Source organism: Oncorhynchus mykiss, chromosome 21, assembly GCF_013265735.2.
Source record: "Oncorhynchus mykiss isolate Arlee chromosome 21, USDA_OmykA_1.1, whole genome shotgun sequence".
NCBI classification, from domain to species: Eukaryota; Metazoa; Chordata; class Actinopteri; order Salmoniformes; family Salmonidae; genus Oncorhynchus; species Oncorhynchus mykiss.
The window spans coordinates 34,707,567-34,731,869 of NC_048585.1; the positions used below are offsets into that span (position 1 = coordinate 34,707,567).

The 24,303-nt window shown below is 40.7% G+C and overlaps 1 protein-coding gene across 8 annotated transcripts in view; it reads right to left on the reverse strand.

The window, feature by feature from the left end:
* The window catches only part of LOC110500291 (lysine-specific demethylase 5A), a 76,598-nt gene that overhangs the window by 46,397 nt on the left and 5,898 nt on the right, over nucleotides 1-24,303 (reverse strand). For 5 of the 8 annotated variants that reach the window (XR_005038585.1, XM_021577596.2, XM_021577595.2 and 2 more), the window contains exons 3-8: nucleotides 23,813-23,935; nucleotides 23,399-23,569; nucleotides 12,352-12,534; nucleotides 10,640-10,718; nucleotides 1,869-1,963; nucleotides 1,456-1,623 (exon numbers count right to left, since the gene is read on the reverse strand). Coding sequence is in view for 7 of the 8 variants with exons in the window: in XM_021577595.2 (XP_021433270.2) it covers nucleotides 1,456-1,623; nucleotides 1,869-1,963; nucleotides 10,640-10,718; nucleotides 12,352-12,534; nucleotides 23,399-23,569; nucleotides 23,813-23,935 (819 nt within the window). In the remaining variant the exon portion in view is untranslated. The remainder of the gene's footprint in view (nucleotides 1-1,455; nucleotides 1,624-1,868; nucleotides 1,964-10,639; nucleotides 10,719-12,351; nucleotides 12,535-23,398; nucleotides 23,570-23,812; nucleotides 23,936-24,303) is intronic. The other 3 variants (XM_021577593.2, XM_021577592.2, XM_021577591.2) reach the window with 3 other exon arrangements.

Consider the following 24,303-nt stretch of genomic DNA (forward strand, 5'->3'; position numbering starts at 1 on the left):
AACTCTGAAGCATTTATTTGGGCTGAATTTTCTGAGGCTGGTACCTCTAATGAACTTGTCCTCTGCAGCAGAGGTAAGCAGCAGAGGTAAGTCTGGGTCTTTCTTTCCTGTGGCGGTCCTCGTGAGAGCCAATTTCATCATAGTGCTTGGTTTTTGCGACTGCACTTGAAGTTCTTGACATTTTCCGTATTGACTGACCCCCATGTCTTAAAGTAATGATGGACTGTCGTTTCTCTTTGCTTATTAGAGATGTTCTTGCCATAATATGGACTTGGTCTTTTACCAAATAGGGCTATCTTCTGTATACCCCCCTACCTTCTGATCGGCTCAAATGCATTGAGGAAAGAAATCCCACAAATTAACCAGGCACACCTGTTAATTGAAATGCATTCCAGATGATTACCTCAAGAAGCTGGGTGAGAGAATGCCAAGAGTGTGCAAAGCTGTCATCAAGGCAAAGGGTGGCTATTTGAAGAATCTCAAATATATGCTGATTTGTTTAACACTTTTTTGGTTACTACATGATTCCATATGTGTTTTTTTCATAGTTCTGATGTCTTCAGTATTATTCTACAATGTAGAAATGGTAAAAATAAAGAAAAACCCTTGAATGAGTAGGTGTGTCAAAACTTGACTGGTTCTGTATATCACAGCTTAACAAACACTACAACCTATTCATATGGAGCCAAAATTATAACACGTGGTAGGCATGTGTGAACTGTATGTATTTATGAACTATATGTGGTGATGTTGTGCTGTTTGAGATACATTTTCCGAAAGCGATACAATAAATAAATAATTATAATTCACAACTTCTGCAAAAATCTTCCATTGATATAGAATACATGCATGACGAGCATGAAAATTCAAGTTAACTGTCGTGGGCGCTCTTAATTTTTGGATGAAAAACATTCCCGTTTTAAACAAGATATTTTGCCACGAAAAGATGCTCAACTATACATATAATTGACAGCTTTGGAAATAAATCATTCTGACGTTTCCAAAACTGCAAATATATTGTCTGTGAGTGCCACAGAACTGATGTTACAGGCGAAACCCAGATAAAAATCCAATCAGGAAGTGCCGCATTTTTTGAAACCGCCTCATGCAAATGACTCCTTATATGGCTGTGAAGGAGCTAGGAGTCAGCTTACGTTTTCCACGTTTTCCCCAAGGTGTCTACAGCATTGTGACGTATTTGTAGGCATATCATTGGAAGATTGACCATAAGAGACTACATCTACCAGGTGGTCGCTTGGTGTCCTCCGTCGCAATTATTGCGTAATCTCCAGCTGCAGTATTTTTCCGTTTGCTTCTGATGAGAAGCCAACTGCCACCACTGATAGATTATCGAATAGATATGTGAAAAACACCTTGAGGGATTGCTCGACGCTAGAGGTTAAGTGAGGAATCAGCTTCGGCTTGGGTAGTGGCAGGGTCACCAGAGTTCCATACCTCAGCAACACATTTGGGGCATCGCCAGTCCCCCTTAGGGACATCCTGCAGGGGCGGAATCAGACAGAAGGTGTGGTAGCTGTCATCACAGCCGTCACACAGCAGGAGGCGGTCCTCCTCGTCACCCCGCCCACACATCAGGCACATGTACAGGTCAATCTGGGGAATCTATAAACAGGAAATACAGAATAATAATAAATCAAATGATTACGTTCAAAAAGTGGTCCATGAAACAAAAAAATATATTTTGAGCTGTTGTCCACTAGTGATTCATTTGTTTCTAAGCACTCTAGTGAGTTAGAACAGGACAACACAGACAGAGAAGGAAAGTGTAAATCAACTCATACTTACAAAAAAAATTATTATAGAATATTAGACCGACACAAATGAGGAAGTTAACTGGTGATACTCACAAAGTTGACCTCCAGGGTTTCTTTGCGTGGTCGCATCTTAATGGCGAAGGCCTGGGCCTTCAGGTGACGCTGCTTCTTATTGAACCCATCGTCTTCTCATGTAACACAAGAGAACATAATTGCTACAATACTGAGCTGAGGGAATTGACATTCCACAATTTGCATTTTCCCAAAAATACAGAAAGAACATTGCACACTAATTATGCTCCAAAACATTTAATGGGTATAGCAACCAACATTTCAGCACAAAGTGCCTTCTTCAGGGTTAAATGGCAAATGCTTGAACCAGGTTATGTAGACAAACAGCGCAATTAGTTCAGCTAATGAACACAGTGAGGAGAGTATCATTGTAATTAAGGTAATGAGGGACAAAAAATTTGAACTGTTAAAAAACTAAGATTATACAGCGTGTCAAGATATAAATAATTGCCCCCATGTATTCAACATCTTATGCCAACACGATCAGATATAATTTAAAATCTTGGTCGACCGAGAGTGGTCTTTTCTTTCAAACTTTTTAAACTGTGTACTTTTACGTGTATAGTGTTTTAATGAAATCCACATATGCACTGAACCTCTCTGGTGCTTTAAGTACTGTTGAAATAATTAAGATACAAACAACTCAAGAGGGAACCCGATGTCCACGCTGTGTTAAAATCACTCTCTCCCTCTCCCAGCAGGCACTACAGCACAGCAAGTGTTCATAGTGCTGTCCGCGCTGAAGCTGCAACATAAGTACAGTCAATTGAATTTTTTTCTTACTGGTCTCTGAGAAGTTCTGTTATCGAAATTGCTTAGGAAAACCATTCCTTCCCTATTCCATCAACCCTTTCTCTCTTTACGTGAAATATGTGTGCAATGCATCCACATGACCAATAGGGCCTGACCTACAGACTACCATAATCACATCAATAAACTGGTTATAACAAATGCCCAGCATTATAACAGCAAAATGGATGCGGAGGACATGAAAAAGAAACTTGGGTACAGGGGAATGCCAAACAGGTGCCGTTAGATTACAATATAATTGTTCTGATCGTTTGGAACAATGTAAACATTAAATAAATGAAGTAATACCAGAGTCTGCTTTAAAACCTTTATTACAGCATAGCAAATATTAAAAACAGACGAATTTGTGAAATTGCTTTACCCATTTTGCGTTGTGTGAGGCTTGGTGCTCACATAAATCAGAGTAGGATATTAAACAAACATTCAAACAGGCAACAAAAGCAGGATCTGTCTTACTTCTGTTGATATATATATATATATATATATATTATTTATAAATTAAGGCACGTTTAACAGTTAGGCTATTGAGTATAGGCCCCAATTTTCTAAGTCAATTAAGGCACGGGTTGTTTCCTCATCGCCTCACTCCGCCGCTGTCTCTGCCGCATAGTTCTCAACACCAATATGCTGGTTAACTTTGCTATTATGCACATAGCAACATACAGGGAATGGCGCCATTTCAACGCTGCACTGAAGATAGTTTCAGAACTGTTCGGTGACCACTATCCATTATGGGAAAAAATATTACTTTCCGACAAAATAAATCTCAGTTAAACAAGTCTATTGGCCAAACAATTGACTAAAAATACACTAGAGACAGTGCCTTCGGAAAGTATTCAGACGCCTTGACTTTATCACATTACAGCCTTTTCTAAAATGTATTAAATAAAAATAAAATAAAAACTCATCGATCTACACACAATACCCCATAATAAAAAAAGAGAAACTGGTTTTGGAATGACTATATTTATTTTAAAAAATGTTTAAAAAAAAACTTATTTATATAAGTATTCAGACCCTTTGCTATGAGACTTGAAATTGAGCTCAGGTGCATCCTGTTTCCACTGATCATGCTTGAGATGTTTCTACAACTTGACTGGAGTTCATCTGCGGTAAATTAAATTGGACATGATTTGGAAAGGCACACACCTGTCTATATAAAAAGGTCCCACAGTTGACAGTGCATGTCAGAGAAAAAAACAAGCCATGAGGTCGAAAGAATTGCCCGTAGAGCTCTGAGACATGATTGTGTCAAGGCACAGATCTGGGGAAGGGTACCAAAACATTTCTGCAGCATTGATGGTACCCAAGAACACAGTGGCCTCCATCATTCTTAAATGGAAGAAGTTTGGAACCACCAAGACTCCTCCTAGAGCTGGCCACACTGAGCAATCAGGGGAGAAGGGCCTTGGTCAAGGAGGTGACCAAGAACCCAATGGTCAATGACATAGCTCCAGAGTTCCTCTGTGGAGATGGGAGAACCTTCCAGAAGGACAACCATCTCTGCAGCACTCCACCAATCAGGCCTTTATGGTAGAGTGGCCAGACAGAAGCCACCTGACAGGCCGCTTGGAGTTTACCAAAAGGCACCTAAAGACTCTCAGATCAAGAGAAACGAGATTCTCTTGTCTAATGAAATCAAGATTGAATGCCAAGCATCACGTCTGGAGGAAACCTGGATCCATCCCTACGGTGAAGCATGGTGGCAGCATCATGCTGTGGGGATGTTTTCAGTGGCAGGGGCTGGGTGACTAGTCAGGATCAAGGCAAATTACAGAGTTTCTTTAAAACCTGCTCCAAAGAGCTCAAGACCTCAGTCTGGGGCGAAGGATCACCTTCCAACAGGACAACGACCCTAAGCACACAGCCAAGACAATGCAGGAGTGGCTTTAGGACAAGTCTCTGAATGTCCTTAACCTGTCTAGGACTGGGGTTCAGCTAGCGGAGTGCAGGGCGCCAAATTCAAAACAACAAAAATCTCAATGAAAATTCCTCACGCATACAAGTATTTTACACCATTTTAAAGATAGAATTCTCATTAATCCAGCCACAGTGTTTGATATCAAAAAGGATTTACAGTGAAAGCACCACAAACGATTATGTTAGGTCACCACATAACCACAGAAAAACACAGCCATTTTTTTCCCAGCCAAAGAGGAGTTTCAAAAAGCAGAAAGATATAAAATTAAATCACTAACCTTTGATGATCTTCATCAGATGACACTAATAGGACTTCATGTTACACAATACATGTATGTTTTGTTTGATAAAGTTCATATTTATCAAAATATGAGTTTACATAGGCGCGTTACATTCACTAGTTCCAAAAACAACCAGTGATTTTGCATAGCCACATCATTCAACAGAAATACTCATCATAATTGTAGATGATAATACAAGTTATACACATGGAATTATAGATATACCTCTCCTTAATGCAACCGCTGTGTCTGATTTCAAAAAAACTTTACAGAATAAACCAGCCATGCAATAATCTGAGACGGCGCTCAGAAATATGTCACAATAGCCGCCATCTTGACATCAACAAGAAATTACATGATAAATATTCCCTTACCTTTGATGATCTATATCAGAAAGCACTCCAGGAATCCCAGGTCCACAATAAATGTTTGTTTTGTTCGATAATGTCCAAATACCTTATTTTGTTAGCGCGTTTGGTATACATATCCAAACGCTTATTCTGGTCAGCGTTATATCCGACAAAAACTTCAAAAAGTTATATTACAAGTCGAAGAAACATTTCAAACTAAGTACAGAATCAATCATTAGGATGTTTTTAACATATAGCTTCAATAAAGTTCCAACCGGAGTTCTCCTTCTTACCATGAGGATTAAGCATGATCAGAAAATGGCTGACTGCCAGTCACCTGATAGATTCTGCTCTCATTCACTCCCACAACACCATAGAAGTCTCATTATAATTTCTATTGATGGTTGACATCTAGTGGAACGCCTAGGCAGTGCAACATTAAGATCTCAAGGGGATTTCATTGGGGACTCTGGTGTATACATACAAAGCTCAGATTTCAGACTTCCTGTTTGGATTTCAACTCAGGATTTTGCCTGCCATATGAGTTCTGTTATACTCACAGACATCATTCAAACAGTTTTAGAAACTTCAGAGTGTTTTCTATCCAATACTAATAATAATATGCTAATATTAGCAACTGAAACTGAGGAGCAGGCCGTTTACTTTAGGCACCTTATTCATCCAAGCTACTCAATACTGCCCCCCAGCCATAAGAAGTTAAACATCTCCAATCCAAAATTAAATCCAGAATCGGCTTCCTATTTCGCAACAAAGCATCCTTCACTCATGCTGCCAAACAAACCCTCGTAAAACTGACTATCCTACCGATCCTTGACTTTGGCAATGTCATTTACAAAATAGCCTCCAACACTCTACTCAGCAAACTGGATGCAGTCTTTCACGATGCCACCCACCACTGCGACCTGTATGCTCTCGTTGGCTGGCACTCGCTTCATATTCGTCGCCAAACCCACTGGATCCAGGTCATCTTAAATTTTTGCTTGGTAAAGCCCCGCTTTATCTCAGCTCACTGATCAGCACAGCAGCACCAACCCGTAGCACGCGCTCCAGCAGGTATATTGCACTGGTCACCCCCAAAGCCAATTCCTACTTTGGCCACCTTTCCATCCAGTTCTCTGCTGCCAATGACTGGAACAAATTGCAAAACTCAGTGAAGCTGGAGTCTTATACTTACCTCACTAAATTCAAGCATCAGATGTCAGAGCAGCTTACAGATCATTGCACCTGTACATAGCCCATTCAGCTACCTCATCCCCATATGGTTATTTATTTGTCTTGCTCCTTTGCACCCCAGTATCTCTACTTGCACATTCATCTTCTGCACATCTATCTCTCCGGTGTTTAATTGCTAAATTGTAATTACTTTGCCTCTATGGGCTATTTATTGCCTTACCTCCCTAATCTTCCCTCATTTGCACACACTGTATATAGACTTTGTTTATTCCATGTGTAACTGTTGTTGTTTGTGTCTAACTGCTTTGTTTAATCTTGGTCAGGTCGCAGTTGTAAATGAGAACTTGTTCTCAACTTGCCTAACTAGTTAAATAAAGGTTAAATATATCTATTTTTGTATTAAATAAATCTTATGCAGCACGCCATCACTCTCCTTGGTCAAATAGCCCTTACACAGCCTGGAGGTGTGTTTGGTCATTGTCCTGTTGAAAACAAATGATAGTGGGACTAAGCGCAAACCAGATGGGATGGCGTATCGCTGCAGAATGCGGTGGTAGCCATGCTGGATAAATGTGCCTTGAATTCTAAATAAATCACAAACCGTGTCACCAGCAAAGCACCCCCACACCTGGTCCTCTATGCTTCACGGTGGGAAACACACATGCAGAGCTCATCTGTTCACCTACTCTGGTCTCACAAAGACACGGCGGTTTGAACCAAAAATCTCCAATTTGGACTCAGACCAAAGGACAGATTTCCACCGGTCTAATGTCCATTGCCTGTGTTTCTTGGCACAAGCAAGTCTCCTCTTCTTATTGGTGTCCTTTAGTAGTGCTTTCATTGCAGCAATTCAAGTATGAAGGCCTGATTCACACAGTCTCCTATGAACAGTTGATGTTGAGATGTGTCTGTTACTTTTTCTCTGAACAGTTGATGTTGAGATGTGTCTTACTTTTTCTCTGTGAAGCATATATTTGGGCTGAATTTTCTGAGGCTGGTAACTAATGAACCTGTCCTCTGCAGCAGAGGTAACTCGGGGTCTTCCTTTCATGTGGCGGACCTCATGAGAGCCACTTTCACCATAACGCCAGATGGTTTTTGCGACTGCTCTTGAAGAAACTTTCAAAGTTCTTGAAATTTTCTGGATTGACTGACCTTCATGTCTTAAAGTAATGATGGATTGTCATTTCCCTTTGTTTATTTGAGCTGTTCTTGCCACAATTTCTGATTGGCTCAAACGCACTAAGAATTGAAAAGAAATCCCACAAATGAAAAAGGCACACCTGTTAATTGAAATGCATTCCAGGTGAATACCTCATGAAGCTGGCTGAGAGAATGCCAAGAGTGTGCAAAGCTGTCATCAAGGCAAAGGGTGGCTATTTGAAGAATCTCAAATATATGTTGATTTGTTTAACACTTTTTTGGTTACTACATGATTCCATGTGTTATTTTAAAGTTTTGATATCTTCACTACTATTCTACAATGTAGAAAAAAGTAAAAACAAAGAAAAACCCTGGAATAAGTAGGTGTCAAAACTTTTGAGCACACAGCCATGCAATCTCCATTGACAAATATTGGTAGTAGAATGGCCTTACTGAAGTGTTCAGTGACTTTCAACATGGCACAGTCATAGGATGACACAGCAGCCGCACAAGATAGATTTTTGCAGTTTTCAAAAGTTCATTTTCTACAATTCTACACATTTTGCCATGGAGCTGAAAGGAAATGTTGCCGTTTTAAAGCTAATTTGGGGTCCCTGGCTGGGCCACTCAAGAATATTCAGAGACTTGTCCTGAAGCCACTCCTGCATTGTCTTGGCTGTGTGCTTAGGATAATTGTCCTGTTGGAAGGTGAACCGTCGCAGGTTGTCAAGAAACTCTGCACTTTGCTCCGTTCAGCTTTCCCTCAATCCAGACTGGTCGACTAGTTCCTGCCGCTGAAATACATCCCATAAGCGTGACGCTGCCACCACCATGCTTCAGTGTAGGGATGGTATCAAATCAAACTTTGACACATGCAGCGATTTCAACAAGTGTAGACCTTACCATGAAATGCTTAGTTACAAGTCCTTAACTTTTATTTTTGATGTGTGTAGTTTTCAACTGCCTGCCTATACAGTATGTGTTGGGTTAGGACCCAGATTGCAGTTCCTATGGCTTCCACTAGATGTCAACAGTCGTTAGACATTGTTTCAGGCTTGTATTCTGAAAAACGAGGAAGAATGAGACCATATTGTAAGTGGCTTGCAGAATGAAGCAGAGCTCCTTTGCGCTCGTGACCGATTGCGCGCCATTCGTTGTTTTTCCCTTTCTATTGAAGACACTATATTGTCCGGTTGAAATATTATCAATTATTTAGACAGACGACCTGAGGATTAATTATAAACAGCGTTTGACATGTTTCAACAACTTTTACCGGTACTATTAGGATGTATTCATCTGCATGTTGTGACCGCCATTGAGCCAGTGGATTACTGAACAAAAGTTGTTGGGACATAAAGAGGAACTTTATCAAACAAAACAAACATTTGTGTAACAGGAACTCTTGTGACTGCAACCAGAAGAAGCTCAAAGGTAAGTGATTAATTGTATTGCTATTTCTGACTTTCGTGACTCCTCGACCTTGGCTTGAAAATGTTTGTATGCTTCTGTAAGCAGGGCGCTGTCCTCAAATAATCTAAATGGTATGCTTTCACCGTAAAGCCTTTTTAAAATCTGACACAGCGGCTAGATTAACAAGAAGTTAATATTTAAGCCGATGTATAACACTTGTATCTTTTATGAATGTTTATAATGAGTATTTCTGTATTTTGAATTTGGCGTTCTGCAATTTCACCGGATGTTGGCCAGGTGGGTCGCTAGCGGAACGCCTGCGCCAGAGGTTAACTTCTTCAGGCTAGGGGCCTTTTCTCTCAATTTCCACCTGACTGACGTGCCTAAAGTAAACTGCCTGTTGCTCAGGCCCTGAAGCCAGGATATGCATATAATGTGTACCATTGGAAAGTCACTTTGAAGTTTGTAGAAATGTTAAAATAATGTAGGAGACTATAACACAATAGATATGGTAGGAGAAATCCAAAGAAAAACCAACCTGATTTTTGAGAGCCTATGCTCTTACAATGGAAAGTATAGGGAAATAATGATATCTAGCTCCCAGTTTGCAATTCCTATGGCATCCACTGGGTGTCAGCACTCAATGTTCAAGGTTTCAGGCTTGTTTCGTCCAAAATAAGTAATAATAATAGGTTTTACTACAGGGACACAGTCTTGGAAATTTGTGTATGCGCGTGCGATGAAGAGAAGACGCACCTGCTAATATCGTTTTCCTATTAAACTTACTTATTTCCGTATGAAATATTATAGTTTGATTACATTTTAGGGTATCTGAGGAGTCAATAGAAACATATTTTGACTTGTTTTAACAAAGTTTAGCGGTATATTTTTGGATTCCTTTCTCTGCATGTTGAACGAGTGGATTACTCAAATCGATGGCGCCAACTAAACAGACTTTCTGGGATATAAAGAAGGATTTTATGTAACAAAACGACACTACATGTTATAGCTGGGACCCTTTGGATGACAAATCAGAGGAAGATTTTCAAAAAGTAAGTGAATATTTCATCGTTATTTGTGAATTTATGAAAAAAATATTGGGGCGCCGTCCTCAAACAATCGCATGGCATGTTTTCGCTGTAAAGGCTACTGTAAATCGGACAGTGCAGTTAGATTAACAAGAACTTATATGTACATTTATATGTACATAAATGTTTCAAATCCATGTTATTTAATCGAATTGCGCGCCCTCCAGTTTCACCGGAAGTTGTCCCGCTAACGGGGCACCTTGTTCTCATAACTATGGGTAAATAAGCAAACATTTCGAAAAACCTATCTTCGCTTTGTCATTATTGGGAATTGTTTGTAGATTGAAGAGGCTGGAACATAACAAAAAACGTGGAAAAAGTGAAGGGTCTGAATACATTCTAAATGCATTGTAGGTTCATCTTTCCGACATAATTTATATATCTGGTCTAAGTTGTTTAAAAACACAAAGCATTTTAACATGCGAAAATGTAGATAAAAAAATATATATAAAAAATATAGCTTGGACTTAGGCGTCCCGATAAACTGCTTAGGCGGCCTGCCCTAACGTTTCTATCGGCGAAAAATCCCTGAACACACTTGTCGTTGCAGCATCTGCTCTGGATAAGTGAAGTCAAATACTAGCTAAATTCCTTACCAGCCGGTACAATCTCTAAACCAACCATCTTGGGACCACTGCCAAAGATCTGCATGGTCTTGGGCTCTTTGTTTTCCCGCTAGGAGAGGAGACAGAAACATAATACAACATCAGGGAGCGTTCCTGGGATGAGTCCAGAATGTATAGTGCACTACTTTTGACCAGAGCATTATGCAGGCCCCAAAGTAGTGTACTATATAGGGAATAGTGTCTATTTCAGATGCAGAGTCCTGGAGAGATGTCCAGGAAACAGTTAGATCCTGTTGGAATGACAAACATCAACCACTGACCCCATGGATAGTTAGTTCTACTAACTGCAGCTGGGGAATCTTGGAAATGATGAAGGGGCAGAAGCTGGGTCGCTGTTCAATTAAAAAGGTAGCCAACAACAGTAATGTGATATTGGGCATGGATAATCAATGAATCCATGGTGATACCTCTGTAGGCTTTATGTTTGTTGCTGTGTATTGCATGTCATTTGGATGTCTTTATGCCAAAATACACAAAACAATTGCTAAGTTCTCTGGACTAGCAGGCTTCTGGCAGATAAAATAAAATGTAAAAGCCGATAAATTTGCCGGTGCCAATTGTCCGGGAGAATAAAAAAAATGCTTGTCGGTCTATAGGTTAATTGGCATACTGTTGTGGAATTAAAATTGGCACATGTACAGTATATTCGTTATGCATCTTATCCATCACATGCGTACAGATTACGGACTGGCTGATTAATTAGGGCCGATTTCAAGTTTTCATAACAATCGGTAATCGGCATTTTTGGACACTGATCATGGCCGATTACATAGCACTCCAAGAGGAGACTGCGTGGCAGGCTGACTACCTGTTATGCGATTGCAGCAAGGAGCCACGGTAAGGTGCTAGCAACCATTAAAAGTATCTTATAAAAAACAATAATAGTTAACTACACATAGTTGATGATATGACTAGTTTATCTAGCTTGTCCTGCGTTGCATATAATCGATGCGGTGCATGTTAATTTATCATCGAGATCTATTCTCCTACATTCAATTCACATTTCCACAAACTTCAGTGTTTCCTTTCAAATGAAACAAAAATATGCATATCCTTGCTTCAGGGCCCAAGCTACAGGCAGGTAGATTTGGGTGTGTCATTTTAGGCGAAAATTGAAAGAAAAAAAAAGGGCACCATCCTCCCTAAGACGTTTTAAAATGCTGCTGGTCAAATGTCCGGCGTCACATTTTCCAAACCGAAACCCTGGCATATCCATACATTAGACCAATATTGGGTACAGTATCTCAGTTAGGAGCATATAAAACTAAAACCCCCAACCTAACTTTCTAAAGCACTTGTGATAAGAAATAGGCTGTTCTGAATTACATAAGAGGAAAATATAATGCCATTACAGTAACCATGTGACCCCATGACACAGGGTGATGAGCAGATTTGCCAAGAAGAGAGGTATCTGTTGATGTTATGGACAGAGTACACACAAGGCTAAGGCTCTCTGTCTATTGAGAATGTAGCTAATGCATCCAGAGCCAGCAAACAGGCTGCAAAGGCCCTCTTGCTAATGAGAACCTATCTCCATCAATTGCATTTCCAGTGCATTAAGTCCACAAACAAGTTAGGCAAAAAACAGAAGAGTAAAAATGCAGATAATGTTTTGTAAATCACCATGTGAAATCAAAATAAAACTGATCAAATAAAATATAAAAACAGTCTCCAGTGATCACCTCATCACCGACCTCGGACTTCAGGCGGCGGGAGCTTCGCTCAGGGAGCATGCAGTCCTTGTTCTGAGTCCCGTCACTCAGGCTGTCCCTCTCTCGGTCCTCTTCGTCCTCGTCTTCCTCTTCCCCCATGCCCTCGTCCTGCACCTCTTCGTCATCTCCCTCCTCGTACAGATGGTGGATACCCTAAGGGGGAGAGAGAGGGTAGGGAGCAGAGTTAAAAATCAGCAAGAGGAAGGAGAAGGCCTACTTACTCAAGGTCGACCGATTAATCGGAATGGCCGATTAATTAGGGCCGATTTCAAATTTTCAAAACAATTGGAAATCTGTATTTTTGGGCGACAATTGTTTTTTGTTTATACCTTTATTAAACAAGGCAAGTCAGTTGAGGATGGCTTTCACTTCAGCAGTAATAAATTCATGAATTTCTTTGAGGAAAAGATCATGATTATTAGAAAGCAAATTACGGACTCCTCTTTAAATTTGCGTATTCCTTCAAAGCTCAGTGGTCCTGATTCTGCACCTAGGATCAAGAGAGACACTCAAGTGTTTTAGTACTATATCTCTTGATACAATGATGAAAATAATCATGGCCTCTAAACCTTCAGGCTGCATTCTGGACCCCATTCCAAATAAACTACTGAAAGAGCTGCTTCCTGTGCTTGGCCCTCCTATGTTGAACATAATAAACGGCTCTCTATCCACCGGATGTGTACCAAACTAACTAAAAGCCTATTGAAAAAGCCCAACCTTGACCCAGAAAATATAAAAAGCTATCGGCCTATATCGAATCTTCCATTCCTCTCAAATTTAAAAAAAGGCTGTTGCGCAGCAACTCACTGCCTTCCTGAAGAGAAACAATGTACACGAAAAACTTCAGTCTGGTTTTAGACCCCATCATAGCACTGAGACTGCACTTGTGAAGGTGGTAAATTACCTTTAAATGGAGTCAGACTGAGGCTCTGCATCTGTCCTCGTGCTCCTAGACCTTAGTGCTGCTTTTGATACCATCAATCACCACATTCTTTTGGAGATTGGAAACCCAAATTGGTCTACATGGACAAGTTATGGCCTGGATTAGATCTTATCTGTCGGAAAGATATCAGTTATATCAGTCTCTGTGGATGGTTTGTCCTCTGACAAATCAACTGTAAATTTCGGTGTTCCTCAAGGTTCCGTTTTAGGACCACTATTCTTTTCACTATATATTTTACCTCTTGGGGATGTCATTCGAAAACATAATGTTAACTTTCACTGCTATGCGGATGACACACAGCTGTACATTTCAATGAAGCATGGTGAAGCCCCAAAATTGCCCTCGCTAGAAGCCTGTGTTTCAGACATAAGGAAGTGGATGGCTGCAAACTTCCTACTTTTAAACTCGGATCCAAAGAAACAAAGAGATCTTCTGTTGAATCTGACAATTAATCTTGATGGTTGTACAGTCGTCTCAAATAAAACTGTGAAGGACCTCGGTGTTACTCTGGACCCTGATCTCTCTTTTGACAAACATATCAAGACTGTTTCAAGGACAGCTTTTTTCCATCTACGTAACATTGCAAAAATCAGAAACGTTTTGTCCAAAAATGATGCAGGAAAATGTATCCATGCTTTTATTACTTCTAGGTTAGACTAGTGCAATGCTCTACTTTCCGGCTACCCGGATAAAGCACTAAATAACCTTCAGTGCTAAATATGGCTGCTAGAATCCAGACTAGAACCCCAAAATTTTATCATATTACTCCAGTGCTAGCCTCCCTACACTAGCGTGCTAGTGTGTGCTCCTACCGGTCTCTCTGATTTGGACCTGCCGTACATACCTACACGTACGCTACGGTCACAAGACGCAGGCCTCCTAATTGTCCCTAGAATTTCTAAGCAAACAGCTGGAGGCAGGGCTTTCTCCTATAGATCTCCATTTTTATGGAATGGTCTGCCTACCCATGTGAGAGACGCAGACTCGGTCTCAACCTTGTGGGTCATATGATTGAGTGTAGTCTGGCCCAGGAGTGTGAAGGTGAACGGAAAGGCTCTGGAGCAACGAACTGCCATTGCTGTCGCTGCCTGGCCGGTTCCCCTCTTTCCACTGGGTTTCTCTGCCTCTAACTCTATTACAGGGGCTGAGCCAGTGTCACTTGAGTGGGTTGAGTCACTGATGATGGGTGATCTTCCTGTCTGGGTTGGCGCCCTCCTTGGGTTGTGCTGTGGCGGAGATCTTTGTGGGCTATATTCAGCCTTGTCTCAGGATGGTAAGTTGGTGGTTGAAGATATCCCTCTAGTGGTGTGGGGGCTATGCTTTGGCAAAGTGGGTGGGGTTATATCCTTCCTGTTTGGCCCTGTCCGGGGGTATCATCGGATGGGGCCACAGTGTCTCCTGACCCCTCCTGTCTCAGCCTCCAGTATTTATGCTGCAGTAGTTTATGTGTCGGGGGGCTAGGGTCAGTTTGTTATATCTGGAGTACTTCTCCTGTCTTATCCGGTGTCCTGTGTGAATTTAAGTATACTCTAATTCTCTCTCTGTTTCCTCTCTCTCGGAGGACCTGAGCCCTAGAACCATGCCTCAGGACTACCTGGCATGATGACTCCTTGCTGTCCCCAGTCCACCTGGCCGTGCTGCTGCTCCAGTTTCAACTGTTCTGCCTGCGGCTATGGAATCCTGACCTGTTCACCGGACGTGCTACCTGTCCCAGACCTGCTGTTTTCAACTCTCTAGAGACAGCAAGAGTGGTAGAGATACTCTTAATGATCGGCTATGAAAAGCCAAATGACATTTACTCCTAAGGTGCTGACTTGCTGCACCCTCAACAACTACTGTGATTATTATTATTATTTGACCATGCTGGTCATTTTTGAACATCTTGGCCATGTTCTGTTATAATCTCCACCCGGCACAGCCAGAAGAGGACTGGCCACCCCTCATAGCCTGGTTCCTCTCTTGGTTTCTTCCTAGGTTTTTGCCTCTCTAGGGAGTTTTTTCCTAGCCACCGTGCTTCTAAACCTGCATTGCTTGCGGTTTGGGGTTTTAGGCAGTGTTTCTGTACAGCACTTTGAGATATCAGCTATATAAATAAATTTGATTTGAGAACCCATTCTTATTTTCAATGACGGCCTAGGAATGGTGGGTTAACTGCCTTGTTCAGGGGCAGAACGACAGATTTTCACCTTGTCAGCTTGGGGTATGCAATCTTGCAACCTTACAGTTAACTCGACCAACGCTATAACCACCTGCCTCTCGTTGCACTCCACAAGGAGCCTGCCTGTTACGCGAATGCAGTAGAAGCCAAGGTAAGTTGCGAGCTAGCATTAAACTTCTTATAAAAAAATAAAATCAATCATAATCACTAGTTAACTACGGTTGATGATATTACTAGTTTATCTAGCGTGTCCTGCGTTGCATATAATCGATGCAACGCTGGAAAAAAGCACAATCGTTGGACGACTGTTCCTAACCATAAACATCAACGCCTTTCTTAAAATCAATACACAGAAGTATATATTTTAACCTGCATATTTAGCTAAAAGAAATCCAGGTTAGCAGGCAATATTGACCAGGTGAAATTGTGTCACTTCCTCTTGCGTTCATTGCACGCAGAGTCAGGGTATATGCAACAGTTTGGGAAACCTGGCTCATTGCGAACTAAATTTGCCAGAATTGTATGTAATTATGACATAACATTGAAGGTTGTGCAATGTAACAAGAATATTTAGACTTAGGGATGCCACCCGTTAGATAAAATACCAGAACGGTTCCGTATTTCACTGAAATAAACCTTTTTTTTCTTCGATATGATAGTTTCCGGATTCGACCATATTAATGACCTAAGGCTCGTATTTGTGTGTTATGTTATAATTAAGTCTATGATTTGATATTTGATAGAGCAGTCTGACTGAGCGATGGTAGGCAGTAGCAGGCTCGTAAGCATTCCTTCAAACAGCACTTTCGTGAGTTTTGCCAGCAGCTCTTCGCAAGCTGTTTATGACTTCAAGACTATCAGCCTAATGGCTAGCTAGTTAGCGGGGTGCGCGCTAATAGCGTTTCAAACGTCACTCGCTTTTAGATTTGGAGTAGTTATTCCCCTTGCTCTGCAAGGGCGCTGCTTCGAGTGTGGCTGTTGTCGATGTGTTCCTGGTTCGAGCCCAGGTAAGGGCAAGGAGAGGGACGGAGGCTATACTGTTACACTGGCAATACTAGTGCCTATAAGAACATCCAATAGTCAAAAGGTATATGAAATACAAATGGTAGAGAGAGAAATAGTCCTATAAATACTATATTAACTACAATCTAAAACCTCTTACCTTGGAATATTGAAGTCTCATGTTAAAACCACCAACTTTCATATGTTCTCATGTTCTGAGCAAGGAACTCAAACGTTAGCTTTTTTACATGGCACATATTGCACTTTCACTTCTCCAACACTTTGTTTTTGCATTATTTAAACCAAATTGAACATGTTTCATTATTTATTTGAGGCTAAATTGATTTTATAGATGTATTATATGAAGTTAAAATAAGTGTTCATTCAGTATTGTTGCAATTGTCCTTATTACAAATAAATTAAAAATATATTTTTTTATTATTTTTTTATTTTTTTATTTTATTTTATTTTATTTTATTTTATTTTATTTATTTTTTTTTAAATCGGCCGATTAATCGCTATCGGCTTTTTTTGGTCCTCCAATAAAATCGGTATCGGCGTTGAAAAATCATAAATCGGTCCATAACATCTACTACTTACCCAGTTCAAAACAACGTGGGTGTATGGTAGGTGTTACTGTGGCAGATGTAAGGTGTTGGTTTATAGATTTTTGGAGAATGGTTGAATAGAGCAGGGAGTAGTAACATTTCAAATCAAATTGTATTTGTCACATGCGCCGAATGGGGTATATTAGGTCCTGGCTGGCAGGATGCTTGGCCCCAGTGATGTACTGGGCCGTTCGCACCACCCTCTGTAGTGCCTTGCGGTCAGAGGCCAAGCAGTTGCCATACCACGCAGTGATGCAACCCGTCAGGATGCTCTCGATGATGCAGCTGTAGTACCTTTTGAGGATGTGAAGACCCATGCCAAATCTTTTCAGTCTCCTGAGGGGAAATAGGTTTTGTCGTGCCCTCTTCACAACTGTCATGGTGTGCTTGGACCATGTTAGTTTGTTGGTGATGTGGACGCTAAGGAATTTAAAGCTGCTCGGTCCTCCTTTTCCTGTAGTCCACAATCATGTCCTTTATCATGTTGAGGGAGAGGTTGCTGTCCTGGCACCATAAGGTGTTGTCGTTTGTTGGTGATCAGGCCTACCACTGTTGTGTCATCGGAAAACTTAATGGTGTTGGAGTCTTGCCTGGCCATGCAGTCATGAGAGAACAGCGAGTACAGGAGGGGACTGAGCACAAACCCCTGAGCCCCCCCCCCCCGCCTGTAATCCATGGCTTCTGGTTGGGGTACGTACAGTCACTGTGAGGACGATGTCCTCAATGCACTTATTGATAAAGCCAGTGACTGATGTGGTGTACTCCTCAATTCCATCGGAAGAATCCTGGAACATATTCCAGTCTGTGCTAGCAAAACAGTCCTGTAGCTTAGCATTTGCTTCCTCTGACCTCTTTTTTTATTGACCGAGTCACTCGTACTTCCTGCTTTAGTTTTTGCTTGTAAGCAGGAGGATAGAGTTATGGTCAGATTTGCCAAATTGAGAGCTTTGTACGCATCTCTGTGTGTGGAGTAACGGTGGTCCAGAGTTATTTCTCCCCCCCTCCCTCTGGTTGGACAATTAACCTCTCTGGGTATTTTGACATAGGGATGAAAAGCGTGCCCAAAGTAAACTGCCTGTTACTCAGGCCCAGAAGCTAGGATATGCATATAATTTGTAGATTTGGATAGAAAACACTAACGTCTAACTTATGTCGTGAGTATAACAGAATTGATATGGCAGGCGAAACCCCGAGGACAAACCATCCCCCAAAAAATGTTAGGCTTAGCACTTTTTTCAATGGCTATTACTTTAATTTTAAGGACAAGTCCTCTCAGATTGCAGTTCCTAGGGCTTCCACTAGATGTCAGTCTTTAGAAAGATTTTCAGGCTGGTTTTTGGAAAAATTACCCAGAAATGTTAGTTTTTCTAGGTGGCTTCATTTTGGCTGTAGTGTTTCCAAGCTCGTGGAAGAAAGCGCGTTCTTGGTATTTTTCTCCGGTAAAGACAACAACGATTCTCCGTCTTAAATGTTATAGTTTATTTGCGTATTAGGATACCTAAGGTTTGCTTATAAACGTTGTTTGATTTGTTTGGAAAAGTTTATTAGTAACGTTTGGGATTCATTTTGATGGAGGGAAACTGGGTGGATTATTGACTTAAGTGCGCCAGCTAAAATGAGTTATGGATATAAAGAAGGACATTATCGAACAAAATGACCATTTGTGATGTAACTGGGACCTTTTGGAGTGCCAACAGAAGAAGATCATCAAAAGGTAAGGCATTTTTTATATCTCTATTTCTGACTTTTGTGTCGCACCTGCCTGGTTGAAATATGATTTTCGTGTGTTTGTATGCGGGGCGTTGTCCTCAGACAATCGCATGGTTTTGCTATCGCCGTAAAGCCTTTTTGAAATCTGACACGGCGGCTGGATTAACAGGTTAAGCTTTATTATTTCCAAGAATGTTAAATATTTGAATTTAGTATTTTTGAATTTCGCGCTCTGCATTTTCACTGGATGTTGGCCAGGTAGCATCCCACCTACCCTAGAAAGGTAAAAAAAAAACAGCCACGTTAGATAATTTGTTTTGTGACATCATTAAAGAAGTTATAACGGAAACATTGTAACTTTAAGGAGGTTCCACATTGTTTTCAGAGTTAAATCTAAATGTTGTATAACTTGTATGATTAAATATGAAACAATTTGTGAGAAGACGAAATGTGATTTCAGCTTTCTAAATGAGAATTGTTTTTGATATAAATTTCTCCCAGTCAGTAAACATGCCCACGTGAGTACAGACATTACGGCAAAAGGATGGAACACCCCTTTTGCCAGAGTGCTTATAAAGGACTCCTAAAGAATTAACATAATAGACCAAAACATGCCGGGTTGCTGTCGGTGTGGAAAGTGGTCCCTGAATCATCAACCATTGAGACCAGAAAAATGTGGAGTGGTGGCTACACATTGAAATGGTTGCAATATAAATATAAACCAAGCAGGCAGACGGTGTTGAGCCGGACGTTGAGCCGGACGGATGGTTAGAATCTACCAGACCAGAAAATGGTCAGACCCTCTGAAACTCGACACGTGAAGAAAGATGAAGACTATACCAAACATTCTCAGTCTGCAGCTGGATAATGTAAAGAGGTCGAGAACTTTGACCAAATTTACAAGGAAGATCTCAGCAGACAAACATTGTGTACCTTTGATGTTTCCATTCTAACAAACACTTCCAGACCAAAGAAAGCCTACTACTACAAAGGACATTGTGACCTCTGGTGGACAAACCAGAGACTTCTGTCGAACGACTCCCAATAGATGAACAGGGCAATTTCAACAGAGAGACGACAAGGACATATATTGTAATTATTTTAGAATGAGTGGTTGTTAGGGTGCTAAATATCCATATTTACAAAGAGCGCATTTTCAACATGTATGTTGTCTCTCCCGCTCTTTCTTTCCCCACCCCTTTCATTGTGTAACAAGCTGTCATATCGAGTTAGTCCACTAGGGACTTTTCATTGCATTATGTGAGTAATCAACATATCATCCATCATGTGTGTGTTAATGTAATTCTGTGTGATTTAGTTAAATTGTCTTAATAAATAACTAATTATGTATCGCTGAATCACATTTAGACTAGGGTTTGTGCAGATTTGAAGTCAGCAACATTCAGAATGAGACTGATGAGGTAATAATAATTAATGGATGACTGGTAGGATAATGATATATTCTGATATATTCTTGATTCATTCGAGAAACGTTAACTCATTAACATCTCTGGGATATGTGGGACGGTAGTGTCCCCCCTGGCCAAAAGCCAGTGAAAATGCAGAGCGCCAAATTCAAATAAATTACTATAAAAATCAAACTTTCATGAAATCACACTTCCAAGATACCAAATTAAAGCTACTCTTGTTGTGAATCCAGCCAACATGTGAGATTTCAAAAAGGCTTTTCGGCGAACGCAAATTATGCTATTATCTGAGGATAGCACCATAGTAAACAAAGAGAAACCATATTTCAACCCTGCAGCCGCGACACAAAACACAGAAATAAAAATATAATTCATGCCTTACCTTTGACAAGCTTCTTTTGTTGGCACTCCAATATGTCCCATAAACATCACAAATGGTCCTTTTGTTCGATTAATTCCATCGATATATGTCCAAAACGTCAATTTATTTGGCGCGTTTGATCCAGAAAAACACTGGTTCCAACTTCCGCAACGTGACTACAAAATATCTCAAAAGTTACCTGTAATCTTTGCCAAAACATTTCAAACTACTTTTGTAATACAACTTTAGGTATTTTTTTACTTAAATAATCAATACAATTGAAGACGGGATGATCTGTGTTCAATACAGGAGGAAAACAAACTGTAGCTAGCTTTCTGGTCATGCGCCTCTATCTAACAATACACTACAAGTTACCCCCGTTCTGGATGGCCGTACTTCATTACACAAAGGAAAAACCTCAACCAATTTCTAAAGACTGTTGACATCCAGTGGAAGCGGTAGGAACTGCAAGAAGGTCCCTTAGAAATCTGGATTCCCAATGAAAGCCCATTGAAAAGAGTGTGACCTCAAAAAAAACATCTGAATGGTTTGTCCTCTGGGTTATGTTATAGTCACAGACATGATTCAAACAGTTTTAGAAACTTCAGAGTGTTCTCTATCCAAATCCAAAATGCATATCTTATCTTCTGGGGATGAGTAGCAGGTAGTTGAATTTGGGCATGCTTTTCATCAAATTCAGAATGCTGCCCCATATCCTAGAGAAGTTAAACAAACTTTCTATGGGGCCCGAAGATTGCTAATGAGTTAATTGTTACATGATTAATTTAAACACGTAATAATTCAACATAGTTACTTGGTTTTATAAAATAACAGTCATCACATTAATTAAAGATAGTCACATCACGACACCATACTGGGTGGCAACGTTCTTATCCCTTGTTTAGTGGCTAACCAACACAGCTAACTTACAGTCACGTCAAAAACAACAGTAGCTGCATTTGCATAAGCTGTTTTCTAGTGACATTTATTTGGATACATCCATAACAATGAGCTAATGAGGCGCGATTCTGCGAGGCAAAAAAAATCGCTTTCCCGTCAGGACACTTGAGGAGCTAGCCAAAAACATAGCTAACACAATCACTTCAAACACTGAAGCTGTTGTTAGCAGTTGGTGTTATTCTTCAAAAACAGACCCCAAAGAAAATCAGGGGGAGAAAAATATATTTATTCAAAGAGAACAAATCATAGTTGTTATACTGGAAAGTAGATGGTAGATGTTCATTCTTCCCTGTCCTCAGTGTTTTCTCCACTGAACAAAGAGACAGGATGTAGTTTATAACCCAAACCTAGCCTGTGGTTGACCAATTATAAATCCTTGCAGTAAAATTGGGCCAATAGTCAAATATCTCGTTTCAGGCTCAATGTATAAACAATTCGGACCAATGAGAACTTGCCACATGTAGCTTTGAGTCCTGTTCTGAAATTTCTCCCACAACTACAATAGGCCTATGGGTAATGTGTTAAACATAGTCGTCATTTCGTCCTCTGCGTTGTGTATTTATCTTTGAATATTCTTACACTGTGAAGACTGCAAACTAGCGGCACTTCGTTTTACCTATTGACATTTCTTTGTATATATCCACAAAATTTATGCCAGCCGATTCAAGATTGTAGACTGACAGAAATGCTGCCTGCCTGTCCGTCTCGTCCTGACTTCTAACCGTTCATTACTATGGACAGCTGGAGATCAAATTTGAATATTGAAACCATGTTGCAAATGTCATAGACAGACAGAAAGGTTTATGCTAATCTCAGAGGTTGAAAACTAAATGTTAGTCTAAAAGAAATGAGGATGTCTAGATGCTTTTTATAGTGGAGATCAAGTTTATAATTTGCCTGGCTGGGCTGATGACAGTGGATTGCGCAGTCAGACAGAACAGAGTAAATAGGCATTTTAATATCATAGATTTAGCCGGTGGTAACTTGTGGAATAGACACCGGCTGGAGTGAGCATTTAACCAATCAGCATTAGACCCACCCTTTGTATAATTCCCTATAACGCACGGTATATCTGCACAGTAGCATTCAATGGCTATAGTTCATTCTTACATGTTCTGTGTTTGAGCTGCTTTTGAAAGCAAAATTCTAACTAAAAACATATTTTCATAATAGCAAGCTAGGACAGATGGCTTGGTTAGCTAAACTAGCAAGTATGTTTGGTTACCAAGGCAACTACTGTAGCTATCTAGTAAACTTGCTGGCTATTAAAGCAGTAAAGGTGTTAAATTATAACCATGGTATGAAAGGGATAATCAACTCGGGGCTCTATGCTTTCTCTGGAAAATAATGCAACTCGGTGGAAGGTTAGTTCCATTCCACTAGCACGTTGTGGAACACACCTTCCACATAGTTCATTATTTTCCATAGAACGCATAGCCCCTCGTTAATTATCCCTTACATGTTGTGATACAGAACCAGAAGAGGCTGGTGAGAGGAGCTATAGGAGGATGGGCTTATTGTAATGGCTGGATTGATTATGTCCTAGCCGTTACAATGAGCCCGTCCTCCTATAGCTCTTCCCACCAGCCTCCTCTGTACAGAACACTGTTACAAATGTGAATGTAGCATGGCAAAGTACAAAAGGAAATAACTACATGACAGGGTATTGACATGAGTTGTAAGAATGTAGAAGTGTGAATACATAGCACAAACCTATGCTGATCCACACCTAACATTTGCCAATAGAGGGCTGATGCAATTTACTACCACTATTGACATCACAAAAACATTTCACACACTCCAGAGCCTACATGTTCTTGTGTGCATGTGTCGACCAATAGCACTTACAGTGAGCGTGGCTCCAGACTGGAAGAGCTCATAGGGGTAGAGGATCCTCTCGAAGTGGGACCGCAGCAGAGAGCCCATACCCTTCCCTGGGGGGAAACCCATCCTGCTGCCCACCATGGACCATCTCTTCTCCTTACACACGGTCTCAAAGCCTCCCTCGGAGGAGACAATCTGAAATACAATGTGTTTTAGTAAGATGGTTATAGTTGACTCACACACAAAAAGCATTTTTCAGAATAGTAAGGAGAAATTCAAATGTACACCAGCACTTAGCACCTCTGCTGTCCTAAAACAAAATCAAAAACAAACTCTACTTACTCCTAAGATATAAATAAATCACAGCATGCTTACAAACACACCACATGTTTCTAAAAACAGTATACGTTCAGGTGAATGGTCCGACTCCGGTCTTACCTTGCTGAGCTGGTACAGATCGAGGATCTTCCTCTCCACATGAGGGAAGCGCAGCCTGGACCCCTGCAGTTCCCAGAACTTGGCAATCTGATCCAGGAAGTTGAGCTTGACCCGAGTGAGGGCCTGAAAGCAATGGGAGAGGTGAGGGAACGGTACAAAGTAGAGGTCGACCGATTAATTGGAATGGCCGATTAATTAGGGCCGATTTCATAACAATCGGAAATCTGTATTTTGGGGCGCCGATTTTATTTATTTTTTTACACCTTTATTTAATCTTTATTTAACTAGGCAAGTCAGTTAAGAACACATTCTTATTTTCAATGACGGCCTAGGAACGGTGGGTTAACTGCCTTGTTCAGGGGCAGAACGACAGATTTTCACCTTGTCAGGTCGGGGGGGGGATCCAATCTTTTGCAGCCTTACAGTTAACTAGTCCTTCGCAATAACGACCTGCCTCTCTCTTGTTGCACTCCACAAGGAGATTGCCTGTT